At 53.8% G+C, this 20,050-nt stretch overlaps 1 protein-coding gene across 1 annotated transcript in view; it reads right to left on the bottom strand.

Annotated features, from left to right (window-relative positions):
- The window catches only part of pgap3 (post-GPI attachment to proteins phospholipase 3), a 30,922-nt gene that overhangs the window by 7,455 nt on the left and 3,417 nt on the right, over nt 1–20,050 (bottom strand). Inside the window, exons 3-6 of the mRNA XM_072249622.1 lie at nt 16,025–16,087; nt 15,860–15,921; nt 11,276–11,412; nt 1,445–1,649 (exon numbers count right to left, since the gene is read on the bottom strand). Of these exons, the coding sequence (XP_072105723.1) occupies nt 1,445–1,649; nt 11,276–11,412; nt 15,860–15,921; nt 16,025–16,087 (467 nt within the window). The remainder of the gene's footprint in view (nt 1–1,444; nt 1,650–11,275; nt 11,413–15,859; nt 15,922–16,024; nt 16,088–20,050) is intronic.

Raw genomic sequence — 20,050 nt, 5'->3', positions numbered from 1 at the left:
CCTGAAGACACACACTCAGCAATTCAGGAACAGCTTCTTCCCCTCTGCCATCAGGGAGGAGGTACAGGAGCCTGAAGACACACACTCAACGATTCAGGAACAGCTTCTTCCCCTCTGCCATCCGATTTCTGAACTGAACCCATGAACACTGCCTCTCTACCTTCGTTTTACTATTTCTGTTTTTGCACTATTTTTATTTTAACTATTTAATATATATATACAGTTACAGAAATCGATTGAATTAATTATTTATATTTTTCTTCCTACATTATCAGCTGCTGCGAAGTTAGCAAGCTTCACGACATTTGCTGGCGATATTAAATCCGATTCTGATTCATTGTAAATTGAACCGTGACTGGGCTAGGATTATACCGGGGGATTGCTAATCGGTGAGGCTCGATTTACTGTATCTCAGTAAACAGATATTTTGAAGATGAAGAGGGGAGATCGAGAACAAATAAAAACCCGCAGGAGGATAAAACTGACAGCTGTACCTTCTGTGAATGTGGAAGGGAATAGCAAATATCTCTGCTTTGGAGATGGTATAAATCCTCACTGGGAACCAAGAAATGGGGAATACACCACACACACACACACACACACACACATACACAAAACGCTGGAGGAACTCAGCAGGTCAGGCAGCACCTCTGGAGCGGGACAAACAATCGATGTTTTGAGCCGGGACCCTTCCTCGGGACGGGAAAGGGAAAGCGGGAAGAAGGCAGAATAAGAAGGCAACGGGAGGGGAAGGAGGAGACACGAGATTGTGACAGGGGGAAGCCAGGTGGGTGGGGGCGGGGGCGATGAAGTGGGACGCTGGGAGGTGGTGAGTGGGAAAGGGAAAGGGCTGGAGAGGAAGGAATCTGACAGGAGAGGAGAGCGGACCGTGGGAGAAAGGGAAGGAGGACAGGAGGAAGAAGGAGGTGATAGATGGAAACGGCAAAGGGCTGGAGAAGAAGGAATCTGATAGGAGAGGAGAGTGGACCGTGGGAGAAAGGGGAAGGAGGAGGGGACCCAGGGGGAGGTGAGGCTGAGTGGGGAATGAAAGAAGAGGGAAGGGGGAGATCAAAACAAAAATCACTGGAAGGAGAAATGGAGGTTCTTGCCGTCAGGTTCGAGGCTGCCTGGATGGAATATAAGATGTACTGAATCCTAAAGTTGGAAGCGTAGAGAAGTCGGAGACGGCGAGCGGGAGCTGGGAACCTGATTCAGTGTGGGAGCCGTGCACCAGTTCTCGAAAGGTGACACTGGCCCGGGAAGCAGCCGGGTTTATGGTGCTGGAAGACCTGCTCAGCTCGGGGAGGGGGGGGTTTCCCAGTCTGACGGGAGAAGACCCCAGAATGAGAAGTTGAGGGGAAGGATGACAGGCCAGAAGGTGAGAGGTGGGTCTGGGAGGGGCCGGCCACAGCAAGCGTTGCTGTGAAAGGGTGGGCTCACTCACCTGTAGAAGAGAAACGGTACGGGAACAGTGCTGAAGTGCCAGATGGCGTGAGCGTCGAATGCCCAGAGCAGCGGCGGGAAGTCGAGCAGCTCGAGGAGAGCCAGCCCTTGCAACATTACCATCACCAGCGCGCACTTCCACACGTAGGGCAGGCACGTACGGTTCTGCAGACACCAGGCCAGCCACCACAGCATGTTCAGCAGCCCTGGAAGCACACATGGCACAGTGTCAGCACCAGAGAACAGCGGAACCACAGGACAACGTCCTATCACACATGTCCACAGTCCGATGTCCGGTCACACACGTCCACGGGACAATGTCCCCGTCACACACGTCCGCGGACAAGCATCCCGTCCCACACGTCCGCGGGCCAACGTCCCGTCACACACGTCCACACATCAACGTCCCGTCACACATGTCCCCATCCCACACATCCGCGGGCAAGCATCCCGTCCCACACGTCCACACACCAACGTCCCGTGAGACACGTCCACGGGACAATGTCCCCGTCACACACGTCCCCATCCCACACGTCCGCGGGCAAGCATCCCGTCCCACACGTCCACACACCAACGTCCCGTGACACACGTCCATGGGACAACATCCCCATCACACAAGTCCCCATCCCACACGTCCGCGGGCAAGCATCCCGTCCCACACATCCACACACCAACGTCCCGTCACACACGTCCTCATCCCACACGTCCGCGGGCAAGCATCCCGTCCTACACGTCCACACACCAACGTCCCGTCACACACGTCCACGGGACAATGTCCCCGTCACACACGTCCCCATCCCACACGTCCGCGGGCAAGCATCCCGTCCCACACATCCACACACCAACGTCCCGTCACACACGTCCCCATCCCACACGTCTGCGGGCCAACGTCCCCCGTCACACACGTCCACACACCAATGTCCCGTCACACATGTCCACGGGACAATGTCCCCGTCACACATGTCCACACACCAACGTCCCGTCACACACGTCCCCATCCCACACATCCGCGGGCCAATGTCCCCCGTCACACATGTCTGCACACCAACGTCCCATCACACACGTCCCCATCCCACACGTCTGCGGGCCAACGTCCCCCGTCACACGTGTCCACACACCAATGTCCCGTCACACATGTCCACGGGACAATGTCCCGTCACACATGTCCATGGGACAATGTCCCCGTCACACATGTCCACACAGCAACGTCCCGTCACACACGTCCCCATCCCACACATCCGCGGGCCAATGTCCCCCGTCACACAAGTCTGCACACCAACGTCCCATTACACACGTCCACGGGACAACGTCCCGTCACACACGTCCCCATCCCACACATCCGCGGGCCAATGTCCCCCGTCACACATGTCTGCACACCAACGTCCCATCACACACGTCCCCATCCCACACGTCTGCGGGCCAACGTCCCCCGTCACACGTGTCCACACACCAATGTCCCGTCACACATGTCCACGGGACAATGTCCCGTCACACATGTCCATGGGACAATGTCCCCGTCACACATGTCCACACAGCAACGTCCCGTCACACACGTCCCCATCCCACACATCCGCGGGCCAATGTCCCCCGTCACACAAGTCTGCACACCAACGTCCCATCACACACGTCCACGGGACAACGTCCCCGTCACACACGTCCCCATCCCACACGTCCGCGGGCCAACGTCCCCCTCCACACGCGTCCACACACCAACGTCCCGTCACACACGTCCCCATCCCACACGTCCGCGGGCCAACGTTCCCCGTCACACGCGTCCACACACCAACGTCCCGTCACACGCGTCCACACACCAACGTCCCGTCACACGCGTCCACACACCAACGTCCCGTCACACACGTCCCCATCCCACACGTCTGCGGGCCAACGTTCCCCGTCACACGTGTCCACACATCAATGTCCCGTCACACACGTCCACGGGACAATGTCCCCATCACACATGTCCACACACCAATGCCCCATCACACACGTCCCCATCCCACACATCCGCGGGCCAATGTCCCCCGTCACACATGTCTGCACACCAACGTCCCATCACACACGTCCACGGGACGACGTCCCCGTCACACACGTCCCCATCCCACACATCTGCGAGCCAACGTCCTCCGTCACACGCGTCCACACACCAATGTCCCGTCACACACGTCATCGTCCCGTCACAGACGTCCACGGGCCAACATCCCCGTCACACACATCCACGGAAAAACGTCCCGTCACACACGTCCACGGGCCAACATCCCCGTCACACACGTCCACGGGACAACATCCTGGTCACACGCATCCACAGACCAACGTCCCCATCACACACGTCTGGGAGAGAGGGAGAGAGGGAGAGAGAGAGAAGCGCGCGCGCGCACACACACACACACACACACACACACACACACACACACACACACACACACTGACTGACGTTGTCCCAAGATTCTTCAGTCAGCGCCACCAGCCTAGAATCAGCCAGTCCCCAGGGCCGCGAAACCTTGGAGCACCGAAGGCGCACTCGTCTCCTCGGCTGCCCCCCTGGGGTATCGAGAAGCGGCCAGTCACGAGCCCGAGAGCGGAACTCGCCACCACCATGGTTTGTAGGTTCACCCTGTGACCCCGTGGCAATGTTCCTATCCCCCTACAACGGGCAGCAGCGCAGTGTAGCGGTTAGCGTAATGCTTTACAGCGGTAGTAACCCAGGTTCAATTCCCGCCGTTGACTGTAAGAAGTTTGTACGTTCTCTCCGTAACCCCGTGAGCTTCCTCTGGGTTACCAGTTTCCGTCCCCGGTCCGAAGATGCACGGGTTAGGGTAGGAAGTTGTGATATTGTTGTGTTGGCACCGGAAGTGTGCTGACATCTATGGGCTGCCCCAAGTAGATCCCCAAACTATCTTCATCATAGATGCAAAAGATACGATGTACGTACATGTGACAAATAAAGCTAATCTTTTATCTTTATCTATATCACCGTCCCATCACACACTCCCACCCTCCCACAGCAAGGACAGGCTCACAGAGTGAAACTCCCTCTACACCATCCTCTCACACATTCCCACAGCATGGACAGGCTCACAGAGTGAAACTACACTGTCCCATCAAACACTCCCACAGAGGGACAGAGTGAAACTCCCTCTACACCATCCTCTCACACACTCCCACAGCACGGACAGGCTCACAGAGTGAAACTCCCTCTACACTGTCCCATCACACCCTCCCACAGAAGGACAGCGTGAAACTCCCTCTACACCGTCCTCTCACACACTCCCATAGAGAGACAGGCTCAGAGAGTGAAACTCCCTCTACACCATCCTCTCACACACTCCCACAGCACGGACAGGCTCACAGAGTGAAACTCCCTCTACAGTGTCCCATCAAACACTCCCACAGAGGGACAGAGTGAAACTCCCTCTACACCGTCCTCTCACACACTCCCATAGAGAGACAGGCTCACAGAGTGAAACTCTCTCTATACTGTCCCATCACACACTCCCACAGAGGGACAGCGTGAAACTCCCTCTACACCATCCTCTCACACACTCCCATAGAGAGACAGGCTCACAGAGTGAAACTCTCTCTACACTGTCCTCTCACACACTCCCATAGAGAGACAGAGTGAAACTCCCTCTACACCATCCTCTCACACACTCCCACAGCACGGACAGGCTCACAGAGTGAAACTCGCTCTACACTGTCCCATCACACACTCCCACAGAGGGACAGAGTGAAGCTCCCTCTACACCGTCCTCTCACACACTCCCATAGAGAGACAGAGTGAAACTCCCTCTACACTGTCCTCTCACACACTCCCATAGAGAGACAGGCTCAGAAAGTGAAACTCCCTCTACACCATCCTCTCACACACTCCCACAGCACGGATAGGCTCACAGAGTGAAACTCCCTCTACACTGTCCCATCACACACTCCCACAGAGGGACAGAGTGAAACTCCCTCTACACCATCCTCTCACACACCCCCATAGAGAGACAGGCTCACAGAGCGAAACTCTTTCTACACCGTCCCATGACGAACTCCCACGGAGGGACAGGCTCACAGAGTGTAGCTCCCTCTACACTGTCCTATCACACACTCACACAGTAGGGACAGGCTCACAGAGTGAAGCTCCCTCTACACTGTCCCATCACACACTCACACAGTAGGGACAGGCTCACAGAGTGAAGCTCCCTCTACACTGTCCCATCACAAACTGCCACAGCAGGGACAGGCTCACAGAGTGAAACTCTTTCTCCACCGTCCCATGACGATCTCCCACAGCAGGGACAGGAAAGGTGAGATACAGACAGAAGCTCCTTCTGCACTGTTCCATCACACACTGCTACTGCAGGGATAACTAGTGTCAGGGACAGGCTGAACTCCCTTCGCGCCACACTATCACTCACTGCCCAGACAGGAGCCCCCCAGATTAAGATACCCAGCACTGACGGAGAGAGGCCAGCCAGGGAATCTCGACCGTCAGCTCCTGCCCCTGGTCAAGATGGATGTTGACAGCTACTGACGAGGGGCTGTATTTCAGTTTGGGTGGGCGGCGGGGGTCAAATGTTTCAGCCCGACCCTCTTCTGAAGTTAATTTTGTGCCCAGCGGTTCCTGGGGAGGGAACACGAAGTGTCTGCTGCCCTCTTACACGCCTTCTTGTATCAACGGACAATGCTAAGACATAGAACATAGAACAGTACAGCACAGTACAGGCCCTTCGGCCCACAATGTTGTGCCTACCCTCAAACCCTGCCTCCCATATAAGCCCCCACCTTAGATTCCTCCATATACCTGTCTAGTAGTCTCTTAAACTTCACTAGTATATCTGCCTCCACCACTGACTCAGGCAGTGCATTCCACACGCTCTCTGAGTAAAAAACCTTCCTCTAAAATCCCCCTTGAACTTCCCACCCCTTACTTTAAAGCCATGTCCTCTTGCATTGAGCAGTGGTGCCCTGGGGAAGAGGCGCTGGCTATCCACTCTATCTATTCCTGTTATTACCTTGTACACCTCTATCATGTCTCCTCTCATCCTCCTTCTCTCCAAAGAGTAAAGCCCTAGCTCCCTTAATCTCTGATCATAATGCATACTCTCTAAACCAGACAGCATCCTGGTAAATCTCCTCTGTACCCTTTCCAATGCTTCCACATCCTTCCTATAGTGAGGCGACCAGAACTGGACACAGTACTCCAAGTGTGCCCTAACCAGAGTTTTATGGAGCTGCATCATTACATCGCGACTCTTAAACTCTAACCCTCGACTTATGAAAGCTAACACCCCATAAGCTTTCTTAACTACCCTATCCACCTGTGAGGCAACCTTCAGGTATCTGTGGACATGTACTCCGAGACACAACAGTGGTGGAACACAGCAGATCAGGCAGCATCTACGGAGGGGGATAAGCATCGACGTTTCATCAGGCTGGGAAGGAAAGCGGTGGGGGGGGGGGGGTGTGAGCGAAGCAGCCGGAATAAGAAGGGGACAAGGAGGAGGTTGCCACGGTAGCACGGTGGTTAGATTACAGCTCCGGGCGTCAGGGTTTGGAGTTCTCTGTGGAACACTTGGATTCCCCCCCCCCCCCGGGCGTTCCGGCTTTCTCCCACAGTCCAAAGATGTAGCGGCCAGTGGGTCCAACGGTCATTGTAAACCGCCCTGTGATTAGGTCAGGGCGAATCGGGGGTTACTGGGACGGGGGCTGGCCTGAAGGGGCCAACTCCCTGCTCGGTGGCGGAAAGGGAAGGAGGAGAGGAACCGGCGGGAGGCGTTGAACAGTGAGGAGAGAGGAGGGGATAAAGAGTGAGGGAGTGGGAAGAAAGAGGAGAGGCAGGGAGGTGGGAGAAAGCAGCGGAAGCTACAGAAACTGATGTTCATGACTTCAGGTTGGACGTTACACAGACGGAATAGATCCCTTTCCACTGTCCTGTCACCCGCTCCCAGGAGAGAGGTAATAAACTGGACTGGTCAAAGAACACTGAGGCGGTCTACAAGAAGGGTCAGAGCCGTCTCTATTTCCTGAGGAGACTGAGGTCCTTTAACACCTGCCGGACGATGCTGAGGATGTTCTACGAGTCTGTGGTGGCCAGTGCGATCATGTTTGCTGTTGTGTGCTGGGGCAGCAGGCTGAGGGTAGCAGACACCAACAGAATCAACAAACTCATTCGTAAGGCCAGTGATGTTGTGGGGATGGAACTGGACTCTCTGACGGTGCTGTCTGAAAAGAGGATGCTGTCTAAGTTGCATGCCATCTTGGTCAATGTCTCCCATCCACTACATAATGTACTGGGTGGGCACAGGAGTACATTCAGCCAGAGACTCATTCCACCGAGATGCAGCACTGAGCGTCATAGGAAGTCATTCCTGCCTGTGGCCATCAAACTTTACAACTCCTCTCTTGGAGGGTCAGACACCCTGAACTGATAGGCTGGTCCTGGACTTATTTCCTGGCATAATTTACATATCACTATTTAACTATTTATGGTTCTATTACTATTTATTATTTATGGTGCAACTGTAACGAAAATGAATTTCCCCCGGGATCAATAAAGTATGACTATGTTGCCCGGTTTCTATCGGGACTTACTGAGAGTCTGGAACATGGCTGGCTCTGGCAGAGGGTGGAGTCCTGGCCGGCCCCTGCCCTGCCTCAACGGATGTGGGCGCGGAACGACTCGGGCCGGGCTCAGCTCCGCACCGCCGGAGCTGCTTGTCGGGGCCCAGGCCCCGCAATCTCATCCGAGAGCCAACTGGAGCCGTCTCTCATCGACACCCACAGCCCCATCCAGGGATGCAGGCAGGAGGTACCTGTATGGGCTGCTGCTCCACACCCTCCACTTCCTCGCCCTTGTCCACCGTCCCGACACGCCATGGCGGTCGGTCTTTCCACCTGGAGGCGAGGGTGGGGCCCCCAGAGGGAGTTCTACCCATGCACCTGGGGGATCTGGGGTGGAGGCTGCTGCATAGAGCGGGGCCCTGCAGTAAATTCTTTAGTTTGTACACAGATCTCCCAGCCGCGTGTCACTTCTGCGGGCTGGAGGGGACCGTGTACCACACGTACATGGGGTGTGTGAGGCTGCAGCCCCTTTCTGCGTATCTGAGTGGGCTGCTTCTCACCTTCTGGTTCTATTTTAGCCCCACCTTATTTATATAGGTTATCCAGTAAGGAGGGGGGCATGGGGGGATGAGGACATCCTTGTAAACTTGCTGGCGAAAACAGCTATCCATGACTCCCAGAAACAGGTGCCGCGGGGATCTGCCTGGGCAGACTGCCTGGCTATGTTCAGGGAGTATGTTTGTGCCTGGGTAACCATTGAGAGGGAACACGCGCTGTCCACAACGACCAAAGAGGTGGTCCGGGACCACTGGGGGATTAGCGGATTAGCACCATCGTTGACAGAGATGGAAGCATTTTAGTTTAACGCCGTTTGTCTAGTAAATGTAGAGAACCCACAGCACAATACAGGCCCTTCGGCCCACAAAGCTGTGCCAAAAAAGTTCTCATCTTAGAAATTACCTGAGGTCACCCATAACCCTCTATTTTTCCAAGCTCCATGTACCTTAAAAGACCCAATCGTATCCACCTCCACCCACTGTCTACCTCCAGCCAATTCCACACACTCACAACTCTCTGCGTAAAAAACTTACCCCTGACATCTCCTCTGTACCTACTCCCAAGCACCTTAAACCTGTGTCCTCTCGTGTTAGCCATTTCAGCCCTGGGAAAAAGCCTCTGACTATCCACACGATCAATGCCTCTCATCATCTTATACACCTCTATCAGGTCACCTCTCATCCTCCGTCGCTTCAAGGAGAAATGGCTAAGTTCATTCAACCTATTCTCATAAGGCATGCTTCCCCAATCCAGGCAACATCCTTGTAAATCTCCTCTGCACCCTTTCTATGGTTTCCACATCCTTCCTATAGTGAGGAGACCAGAACTGAGCACAGTACTCCAAGTGGGGTCTGACCAGGGTCCTATATAGCTGCAACATTACCTCTCGGCTCTTAAACTCAAAAGAGTTTAGTCAGAGGCTGAAATGGCTAGTATGAGAGGACACAGTTTTAAGGTGCTGGGGCGTGGGTACAGAGGAGATGTCAGGGGTAAGTTTTTTACGCAGAGAGTGGTGAGTGCGTGGAATGGGCTGCCGGCGACGGTGGTGGAGGTAAAAACGATAGGGTCTTTTCAGAGACTCCTGGATGGGTACATGGAGCTTAGAAAAATAGAGGGCTGTGGGTAAGCCTAGGTATTTCTAAGGTAGGGACATGTTCGGCACAGCTTTGTGGGCTGAAGGGCCTGTATTGTGCTGTATGTTTTCTATGTTTCTATCCACACGATCAATGCCTCTCATCATCTTACACACTTCTATCAGGTCACCTCTCATCCTCCGTCGCTCCAAGGAGAAAAGGCCGAGTTCACTCAACCTATTCTCATAAGGCATGTTCCCCAATCCAGGTAACATCCTTGTAAATCTCCTCTGCACCCTTTCTACGGTTTCCATTAGTTTCAGTAGTTATGTAGTCAGTCACTGATTTGTAGATATTGTAGCCCTGAATTTGTAACAAAGACATTTTGTAAAACTAAACGGAGAGAGGTAGCAAGAGTTAGGCACCGAGACAACCTGCCCCACCACACTCCCAGGACAAGCAGAGCACTGGTGGTGTCGAGTGAAGTTCTCTTTCACTGACAGTCTATACCTGAACTCAGAACGGCGTCTTCAGGTAAGACACAGCTGCTTCTAGGGGGCATCCAAGGGTGTTATTGCCTTTTTTAAAAGTATTTTCGACTGTTGCAGGAAGACCCTGCTGGACATTCAAGAACTTGAATCTTCACTGCAGATTTACCCCATCAGTTGGCAGAGAAAATGAAGAGCTGGACAGTGCGGACCACGATGCTGCCCGCAAGAGAGGCATCGGTGTGCAGTCTAACCGCGAGTCACCACCTTAGTCGCCATATTTGCGATCGCAAGACCCTGCTGGGACATTTTTTTGAACGTGGAATGCTGCAAGTCTGGTTCACTGATGTATCGGCGGACGGCGGGGTTGCTGCAGACTAGGCCTCAAGCCGCGTTGTTGCCTGTTCACAGATGCCCAGAGAAGCCCTCCACTGGAGGCAGTGTGGTGCGGCGCCCGAGCTGGAGTCAGTGCTGCCCTCTAGTGTTCGCTCAGCAGAAGACAAGCTGCATTGTTTTTGACCGCAGACTGCTGCAACATTCACGGATTCAGGGACTTGGACGATGTTCTTTGTGTGTGTGTGTGTGACTATATTTCACTTATATCTTATATGTGAATGGCTGTTGATACTGGGTTTTGCACCCTGGCCTCCAGAAGGACCACAACCTCGTCTTGCGTGCCTCAATGACCTGGACAGCTATGCTGGCTGGAGTCAGGGCTTTATGCTTTGGCTCCTGGTAGGGTCACCCATACTAAACAGGTCAAAGGGTAGAGGCCAGACTAAGAGTGGACCACCGGACCTCCAAGTTCGGGGAGGTCAGCTTAGAGCTAACAACCCTGACTGTTACGGAAACAGCAGTGAAGAATCCTACTACATCTGAGTGTGAAGGTATTCCTGAGTGTCCAACTGGGACTTCCATGGCTGACGGTAGTGAGAACGGAGAGGAGGCTACTGACATGATGAAGGAAGCCCAGAGGTGAAGAGCCTTCATTGCTGCCCTAAACCCCAGTGGCGTAACGGGCAGTAAGTTTGCACTTTGGCCCCAGGGTAACGCGGTTTCGCTTGGCTAGATTCCTGTATGGCTGTATGACAATTAGGCTTGGACTGAAATAAACAAGCATTTACAATTAAGACTGAAGAAGCTGGCTCGTGTGTTGGACTCTCTCACCTATGCAAACGTTGGCAGCCATGTTATAGCCATAGTCGAAGTGCACGTAGCTGAGGTACCAGATGTGGCCCGTGAAGAGTACGATGAGCAGCGTCCCGAACAGACTGGCCACCCGGGGGCGGTTCAGGCCCAGGGTCCTGTGGAGGAAACACACGCGGACGATGAGCCAGGCTCCAGCAGAGAGGGCGGAGCAGGCGGACGCCGAACAGGTCCCACCCCTTTGCAATCTCAACGCACCAGGCCAAGGTGCAGGGTGTAAGAGGGCGGGGTGAGGGGAGAGGAGCCCCCCGGACAGGTGGGACGCCGCAGGCACGGGGCTGGGTAGTTCGGTGCACTCTGTCATTACAGAGTGCGAGAGTTGGCTGAGGTTACTACAACTCGGGGTGTCGAGTACAGAGTTCGATTGCGCCTCTGCCCACGAGGAGTTTGTACGTTCACCCTGTGGGTTTCCTCCCACCTTCCAAAGACGCAGCAGTCGTTCGGTTAATGAGTCATTGTAAATTGTCCTGTGATCTAGGCTGCAGTTAAATAGGTGGAGGTTGCTGCGGCTCATGACAAATAGGGTGGTGAAGAGAGCTTTTGGTTTGCTGGCCTTTATTAATCAGAGCATTGAGTATAGGAGTAGGGATGTAATGTTGAAATTGTATAAGGCATTGGTAAGGCCAAATTTGGAGTATTGTGTACAGTTCCGGTCACCGAATTATAGGAAAGATGTCAATAAAATTGAGAGAGTACAGAGAAGATTTACTAAAATGTTGCCTGGATTTCATCTCCTAAGTTACAGAGAAAGGTTGAACAAGTTGGGTCTTTATTCTTTGGAGCGTAGAAGGTTGAGGGGAGACTTGATAGAGGTGTTTAAAATTATGAGGGGGATTGATAGAGTTGACGTGGATAGGCTTTTTCCATTGAGAGTGGGGGAGATTCAAACAAGAGGACATGAGTTGAGAGTTAAAGGGCAAAAGTTTAGGGGTAACATGAGGGGGAGCTTCTTTACTCAGAGAGTGGTAGCTGTGTGGAACGAGCTTCCAGCAGAAGTGGTTGACGCAGGTTCGATGTTGTCGTTTAAAGTTAAATTGGACAGCTATATGGACAGGAAAGGAATGGAGGGCTCTGGGCTGAGTGCAGGTCGATGGGACTAGGTGAGAGTAAGAGTTCAGCATGGACTAGAAGGGCTGAGATGGCCTGTTTCCGTGCTGTAATTGTTATATGGTTATATATGGTGACCCTGCTCTGCGCTGAACCTCCAAACAGCTGAATAAAATTCAATTAAAAAATAATACTCTTCAGCTACCAAAGCAGAAACCTCGTGCCATCTTAAACGCTTCTTCCCCCAGACAGCTAATCTGATCAAGCCTTCTGGCTCGCCTGTCACTGCATTGTAAACAATTTAAACCACTTTTGAAAGCTGTTTCCATTGTAAACACCTCCAGTAATTTCATTCCATATCCATAGTTCAACCTCTAACTTTAATTTTATGTATAATTCTTTATTCTGTATAACTATTGCTTTCTCGTTACATGTCGTACCCTGGCCCACACACCACATGCCAACGTCCACTCACAGGCCACTTTATGAGATGGGGTGTGACATCAAGCTGCCTCACAAACAGCCGCAGCCGAAACGTCAGTGGGATAACACAACCAGCGGCCACTTTGTTAGGGACCTCCTGTCCTTAATAAAGTGGTCACTGGGCACACCTTCGTGGCCTTCTGCTGATGTAACCCGTCCACTTCAAAGTCCAACATGTCGTGTGTTCAGAGATGCTCTTCTGCACACCACTGTCGTAACCTGTAGTTATCTAAGTTACTGTCACCTTCCTGTCAGCCTGAACCAGTCTGACCATTCTCCTCTGACCTCTCTCATTAACAAGACGTCTTCCCCAACAGAACTGCCGCTCACTGGATGTTTTTTTGGTTTTCAGCAAACTCTAGAGACTGCTGTGTGTGAAAACCCCAGGAGATCAGCAGTTTCTGACATACTCAAACCACCCCATCTGGCACCAACAATCATTTCAGGATCAAAGTCACTCAGATCACATTTCTGCCCCGTTCTAGGGCGGTCTGAAAACAACTGAACCTCTTGACCACATCTGCATGCTTTTATGCATTAAGTTGCTGCTACATGATTGGCTGATTAGATACTTGTGTTAATGAGCAGGTGTACAGGTGTACCTACCTGATAAAGTGCATACTGAGTGTATATGGCGAATAACGTTGACCGTCACCTCGTCCCCCTGGTTATTGGCATACAGAGAGTTGGGTGAGACACTGGGTCCTGGTTACTGTGACAGTGAAACTACTCGAGTTAGCGAGCACCAGGGCTACAAACATTGGCCGAGCAAACAACTCCTTCTGCACCTCCCAACCCACTGCTTCTTATCACCTGCAACACACACACAATGCTGGAGAAACTGCACGGGTCAGGTAGCGTCAGTGGAGGGGAATAAACAGTCAATGTTCTTGGCTGAGACCCTTCATCAGGACTGGAAAGGGAGGGGAGAAGTGGTGGGGGTGGGGGAAGAGGGAGGAGGACAAGCTGACAGGTGAGACCAGGTGAGGGGGAAGGTGGGTAGGTGGTGGGGGAGAGGGAGGTGTACAAGCCCACAGGTGACAGGAGACCAGGTGAGGGGGAAGGTAGGTGGATAAGGGATCGGGGGGGGGTGAAGTTAGAAGCTGGGAGGTGATAAATTGGTGGAAGAGGTAAAGGGCTAGAGAAGAAGGAATGTGATAGGAGAGGAGAGTGGACTGTGGGAGAATGGGAAGGAGGACGGGAAGCAGGGGGAGATAAGAGAAGGGGTGATAGGTGAACTGGACTGGTGAACAGTGAAAGCCGGGAGGAGGGACGGGAGAAATATTACTGGATGTTGGAGAAATCGATGTTCATGCCATCAGGTTGGAGGCTACCTACACAGAAATCTGGTGGCCCACAATATCCAGAGATGTCGCCTGACGGGGGGGGGGGGGGGGGGGAGGAGGGGTGTGTGTGTGTGTGTGTTTTGCTCTGGATTTCCAGCATCTGCAGGATTCTTCTGCTTGTGCTCCCGATTGCCTTCACACCGACACCACCTACTGCTCCCTCCCCACCACACCAAAGTGACGGTGACCAGGCGGGGGTCTGACAGGACAACGGAGGGGAGATGCGGCTGCAGGAGACTCTGGTGAAATTGCAACTGGCTAATTGTAACGTGCACCGGGACTTGTCTTGCATACTGCCCACGCAGATTCAATTCATGGCTCAGAGCGTTGGGGCAGGACAAGGGGAATTTAACATGATTTTAAGGTGACTGGAGGAAAGTATGTGGGGGGGGAATGTCAGAGTGAAATCGCACACAGACAGTGGTGGGTGCGTTGGATGGACCTGCCTGGGTGCCGGGAGAGGCAGGTACATCAGGGGCATTTAGGAAGCTCTGCGAGAGGCACGTGGACGATATAAAAATGGAGGGTTATGTGGGAGGGAAGGGTTGGGTTGATCTTGCAGCGGGTTAAAAGGTCGGCGCAGCTCTCTGGGCCGGAGAGCGTGTTCTGTGCTGTAGTGTTCGATGTTCGACAGCAACAATGCAGTCACAGTGGAAAAATCGCAGTTGAGGTAGACGATAATGAGGTAGGTAATGACTTGGAGAACACTTCAGTGCAGAAACAGGCCCTTCGCCCATCTAGTCCATGCCGGACCATTTAAACTGCCTAGTTCCAGCAACTTACACCCAGACCATAGACCTCCATACCCCTCCCATCCATGACCCAATCCAAACTTCTCTTAAACGTTCAGATCGACTCTGCAAACCATCACCAGGGATCCCCACCACCCAGGTCATGCTCTCTTCTCCGTGCTGCCATCGGGAAGGAGGTACAGGAGCCTCAGGGCCCACACCACCAGGTACAGGAACAGTTATTACCCCTCAACCATCAGGAAGGAGGTACAGGAGCCTCAGGACCCACACCACCAGGTTCAGGAACAGTTATTACCCCTCAACCATCAGGAAGGAGGTACAGGAACCTCAGGACCCACACCACCAGATTCAGGAACAGTTATTACCCCCTCAACCATCATGAAGGATGTACAGGAGCCTCAGGACCCACACCACCAGGTTCAGGAACAGTTATTGCCCCGATCACTGAAATGTTCCCTCAACCAATGATCTCACTTTAAGGACTCTTTATCTCACGTTCTCGTTATTCATTGCTATTTATTTATATTTGCACTTGCAGAGTTTCTTGTCTTCCTCACTCTGGCTGATCTTTCATTGATCCTGTTACTGATAGTATTCTGTAGCAACACACACAAGGTGCTGGAGGAGCTCGGCAGGCCAGGCAGCATCTGTGGAAAAGAGTGAACAGCCGACGATTCGGGCCGAGACCCTCCAGCATTTTGTGCGTGCTGTTCGCTGGATCTCAGGGCTGCTGATGCTGACCTATTAGGTACTTTACTTTGAACTTTTGAGACCACCGCGTGCGCTGGCAGCTCGTCCCACCCCCTCAGTGAAGAGTTCCACCTCCGATGCCCCTCCATCACCTCACCCTGCACCTCCGGTTGGGCCGTCTCACTGAAGCTCAGTGAGGCGAAGCCTCCAGGCCGTGAGACACTCACCGCACGCAGCACAGGTAAGTGGAGTACAGCAGCACCGCGGAGGCACAGAAGTAGTCCATTCTCTGCGGAAGGGGAAAAGAAAAACAGGGGAGCAATGAATTCACCAAGGGTGGGGGTTCCGTCAGGGCAGAGCGAGCTCAGAGCGGGCGGGGCATGGCCACTCACCTCTGTCAGCGCTGTGTCGCGGGTGTGGAAGACGGTGGACCAAAGCCAGGCGTTCAGCGTGACCTGCCAGGAAGAGAAATGGCTCATCTCTTGGCAGCATTAGTCAGTCGTGACCCAGTGAGTTCAAATGGGCCAATATAGTATCGGGGAATGTATACAGTACACCACCTGAAATTCTTACTCGTCACAGACACCCACGAAACGGAGAGAAGCCCAAGGTATGACAGAAACAGCAGTGTACCAAAGCTCTAGCCCCCCTCCCACGCACAGGCAACAGCCGAAACATCAACCCTCATCCCTACCCCTCGCCCCACTTACACTAGCAAAAGTAACGATCCACCCCTCCCCCTCCCTCACCATTGGCTCCAAAGAGACCTTGATCTACAGTCCATTCCAGCACTTGGAGTACTGTGCTCAGTTCTGGACACCTCACTACAGGAAGGACGTGGAAACCGTAGAAAGGGTGCAGAGGAGATTTACAAGGGTGTTGCCTGGATTGGGGAGCATGCCTTATGAGAATAGGTTGAGTGAACTCGGCCTTTTCTCCTTGGAGCGACGGAGGACGAGAGGGGACCTGATAGAGGTGTATAAGATGATGAGAGGTATTGATCGTGTGGATAGTCAGAGAACTTCAATGATGGGGCAATCAAGAGAATTGAGGGGTAATAACTGTTCCTGAACCTGGCGGTGTGGGACCTGAGGCTCCTGTACCATCTTCCTGATGGTTGAGGGGGTAATAACTGTTCCTGAACCTGGTGGTGTGGGTCCTGAGGCTCCTGTACCTCCTTCCTGATGGTTGAGGGGTAATAACTGTTCCTGAACCTGGTGGTGTGGGTCCTGAGGCTCCTGTACCTCCTTCCTGATGGTTGAGGGGGTAATAACTGTTCCTGAGCCTGGTGGTGTGGGTCCTGAGGCTCCTGTACCTCCTTCCTGATGGTTGAGGGATAATAACTGTTCCTGAACCTGGTGGTGTGGGACCTGAGGCTCCTGTACCTCCTTCCTGATGTTTGAGGGTAATAACTGTTCCTGAACCTGGTGGTGTGGGACCTGAGGCTCCTGTACCTCCTTCCTGATGGTTGAGGGGGTAATAACTGTTCCTGAGCCTGGTGGTGTGGGTCCTGAGGCTCCTGTACCTTCTTCCTGATGGTTGAGGGGTAATAACTGTTCCTGAACCTGGTGGTGTGAGTCCTGAGGCTCCTGTATCTCCTTCCTGATGACAGCAGTGAGAAGAGAGCACGTCCTGGGTGGTGGGGGTTCCTGATGATGGATGCTGCTTTCCTGCAACAGCGTTTCATGTAGATGTTCTCAATAGTGGGGAGGGCTTTACCCATGACAGACTGGACCGTATCCACTGCTTTTTGTAGGATTTTCCATTCAAGGGTATTGGTGTTTCCAGACCAGGCTGTGATGCAGCCAGTCAATATACTCTCAGCCACACATCTATAGAAGTTTGTCAAAGCTCTGGGGTTTTGGGATAACAATGATTTTGTCTCCATACATTTGTATTCTGAAGATTGACAATAAACATTCTTAATCTTGAAGGTGCAAGGAATTGATGGTGGACTTCAGGCAGGGGAAAACGAGGGAAGACACATCAGTCTTCATCGGTGGGGGGTGGGGGGGGGGGGGGAGAGCAGCCTCAGGTTCCTGCATGTCAACGTCCCTGAGGATCTATCTATCCTGGGCCCGACGTATCGATGCAGTCACATGTAAGACAAGACAGCAGCTCGACTTCATCAGCAGTTTGAGGAGATTTGGTACGTCGCCAAATTTACTGTGCCGTGGGGAGCACTCTGACCGGTTGCTCCAGTGTCTGGTGTGGGACGGCCCGCCACTCCATCATGGGCACTGGCCTCCCCAGCACCCAGCGATGCCTGAAAGGGTGGTATCCATCGTTAAAGGTCCTCCGCACCCAGGACATGCCCTCTGCTCTCCCCTTTCAAAGATGAGGTACAGGAGCCTGAAGACACACACACACCCACCCAACACTCCAAGAGCAGCTTCTTCCCCTCCGCCATCAGATTTCCGGACGATGAACCAATCCGTGTACACTACCTGATTATACTTTGATTCATTTTTATATCATATATGTCTTTCTTATTGTAACTTAGTTATTTTAAGTCTGTTTTGCAATGTACCGCTGCTGCAAAACGACAGATGTCATGACACGCGCCAGTGACATTAAACCTGATTCTAATACTTGGGGAATTTCCCGGTGGCCATCCTGGAAATTCCCATTCCCATTCCGACACGTCAGCCGTCTCTTGTGAAGAGACGAGGCCACCCTCAGGGCGGAGGAGCAACACCTTATATTCCGTCTGGGTGGCCTCCGACCTGGTGGCTTGGATATCAATTTCTTCTTTCCAATCACTCTTCATTTCCCCACTCTGGTCTCCCACCTCATCTCCTCACCTGCACCTCCCCCTGGTGCCCGTCCTCCTTCCCTTTCTCCCGTAGTCCACTCTGCTCTCCTATCAGATTCCTTCCTCTCCAGCCCTTTACCTTTCCTACCCACCTGTCATCTCCCAGCTTCCCACTTCATCCCCCCTTCCCCTACCCACACACCTATCACCTGTCAGCTTGTCCTCCTCCCCTCCCCAACACACCCACCTTCCCCCTCACCTGGTCTCACCTGTCACCCTTGTCCTCCTCCCCTCCCCAACACACCCACCCCTCACCTGTCACCTGTCAGCTTGTCCTCCTCCCCCTCCCTCACCCACCCACCTTGCCCCTCACCTGGTCTCACCTGTCAGCTTGTCCTCCTCCCCCTCCCTCACCCACCTTCCCCCCTCACCTGGTCTCACCTGTCACCTGTCAGCTTGTACTCCTCCCCCTTCCTCACCCACCCACCTTCCCCCTCACCTGGTCTCACCTGTCACCTGTCAGCTTGTCCTCATCCCCCTCCCCCACCCACCTTCCCCCTCACCTGGTCTCACCTGTCACCTTCAGTTTGTCCTTCTCCTCCCCCTCCCCCACTTTCTTCCTCACCTGTCAGCTTGTACTCCTCCCCCTCCCCCACCCACCCACCTTCCCCCCCTCACCTGGTCTCACCTGTCACCTGTCAGCTTGTCCTCCTCCCCTCCCCAACACACCCACCCCTCACCTGTCACCTGTCAGCTTGTCCTCCTCCCCCTCCCTCACCCACCCACCTTCCCCCTCACCTGGTCTCACCTGTCAGCTTGTACTCCTCCCCCTCCCTCACCTACCCACCTTCCCCCTCACCTGGTCTCACCTGTCACCTGTCAGCTTGTCCTCCTCCCCCTCCCCCACCCACCTCCCCCCTCACCTGGTCTCACCTGTCACCTGTCAGCTTGTACTCCTCCCCCCCTCACCCACCCACCTTCCCCCTCACCTGGTCTCACCTGTCAGATTGTCCTCCTCCCCCTCCCCCACCCACCTTCCCCCTCACCTGTCAGCTTGACCTCCTCCCCCTCCCTCACCCACCCACCTTCCCCCTCAGCTGGTCTCACCTGTCAGCTTGTACTCCTCCCCCTCCCTCACCCACCCACCTTCCCCCCTCACCTGGTCTCACCTGTCACCTGTCAGCTTGTCCTCATCCCCCTCCCCCACCCACCTTCCCCCTCACCTGGTCACACCTGTCACCTTCAGTTTGTCCTCCTCCTCCCCCTCCCCCACTTTCTTCCTCACCTGTCAGCTTGTACTCCTCCCCCTCTCCCACCCACCCACCTTCCCCCCTCACCTGGTCTCACCTGTCACCTGTCAGCTTGACCTCCTCCCCCTCCCTCACCCACCCACCTTCCCTCTCACCTGGTCTCACCTGTCAGTTTGTACTCCTCCCCCTCCCTCACCCACCCACCTTCCCCCCTCACCTGGTCTCACCTGTCACCTGTCAGCTTGTCCTCATCCCCCTCCCCCATCCACCTTCCCCCTCACCTGGTCTCAAGTGTCACCTTGTCCTCCTTTCCCTCCTCCCACCTTCTTATTCTGGCTTCTTCCCCCTTCCCTTCCAGTCCCAAAACACCGACTGCTTATTCCCCTCCAGGGATGCTGCCCGACCCGCCGAGT

Source organism: Mobula birostris, chromosome X, assembly GCF_030028105.1.
Source record: "Mobula birostris isolate sMobBir1 chromosome X, sMobBir1.hap1, whole genome shotgun sequence".
Lineage (NCBI taxonomy): Eukaryota > Metazoa > Chordata > Chondrichthyes > Myliobatiformes > Myliobatidae > Mobula > Mobula birostris.
Note: the sequence above shows the minus strand (reverse complement) of the source record. Positions and strands in the feature narration are given on the sequence as shown.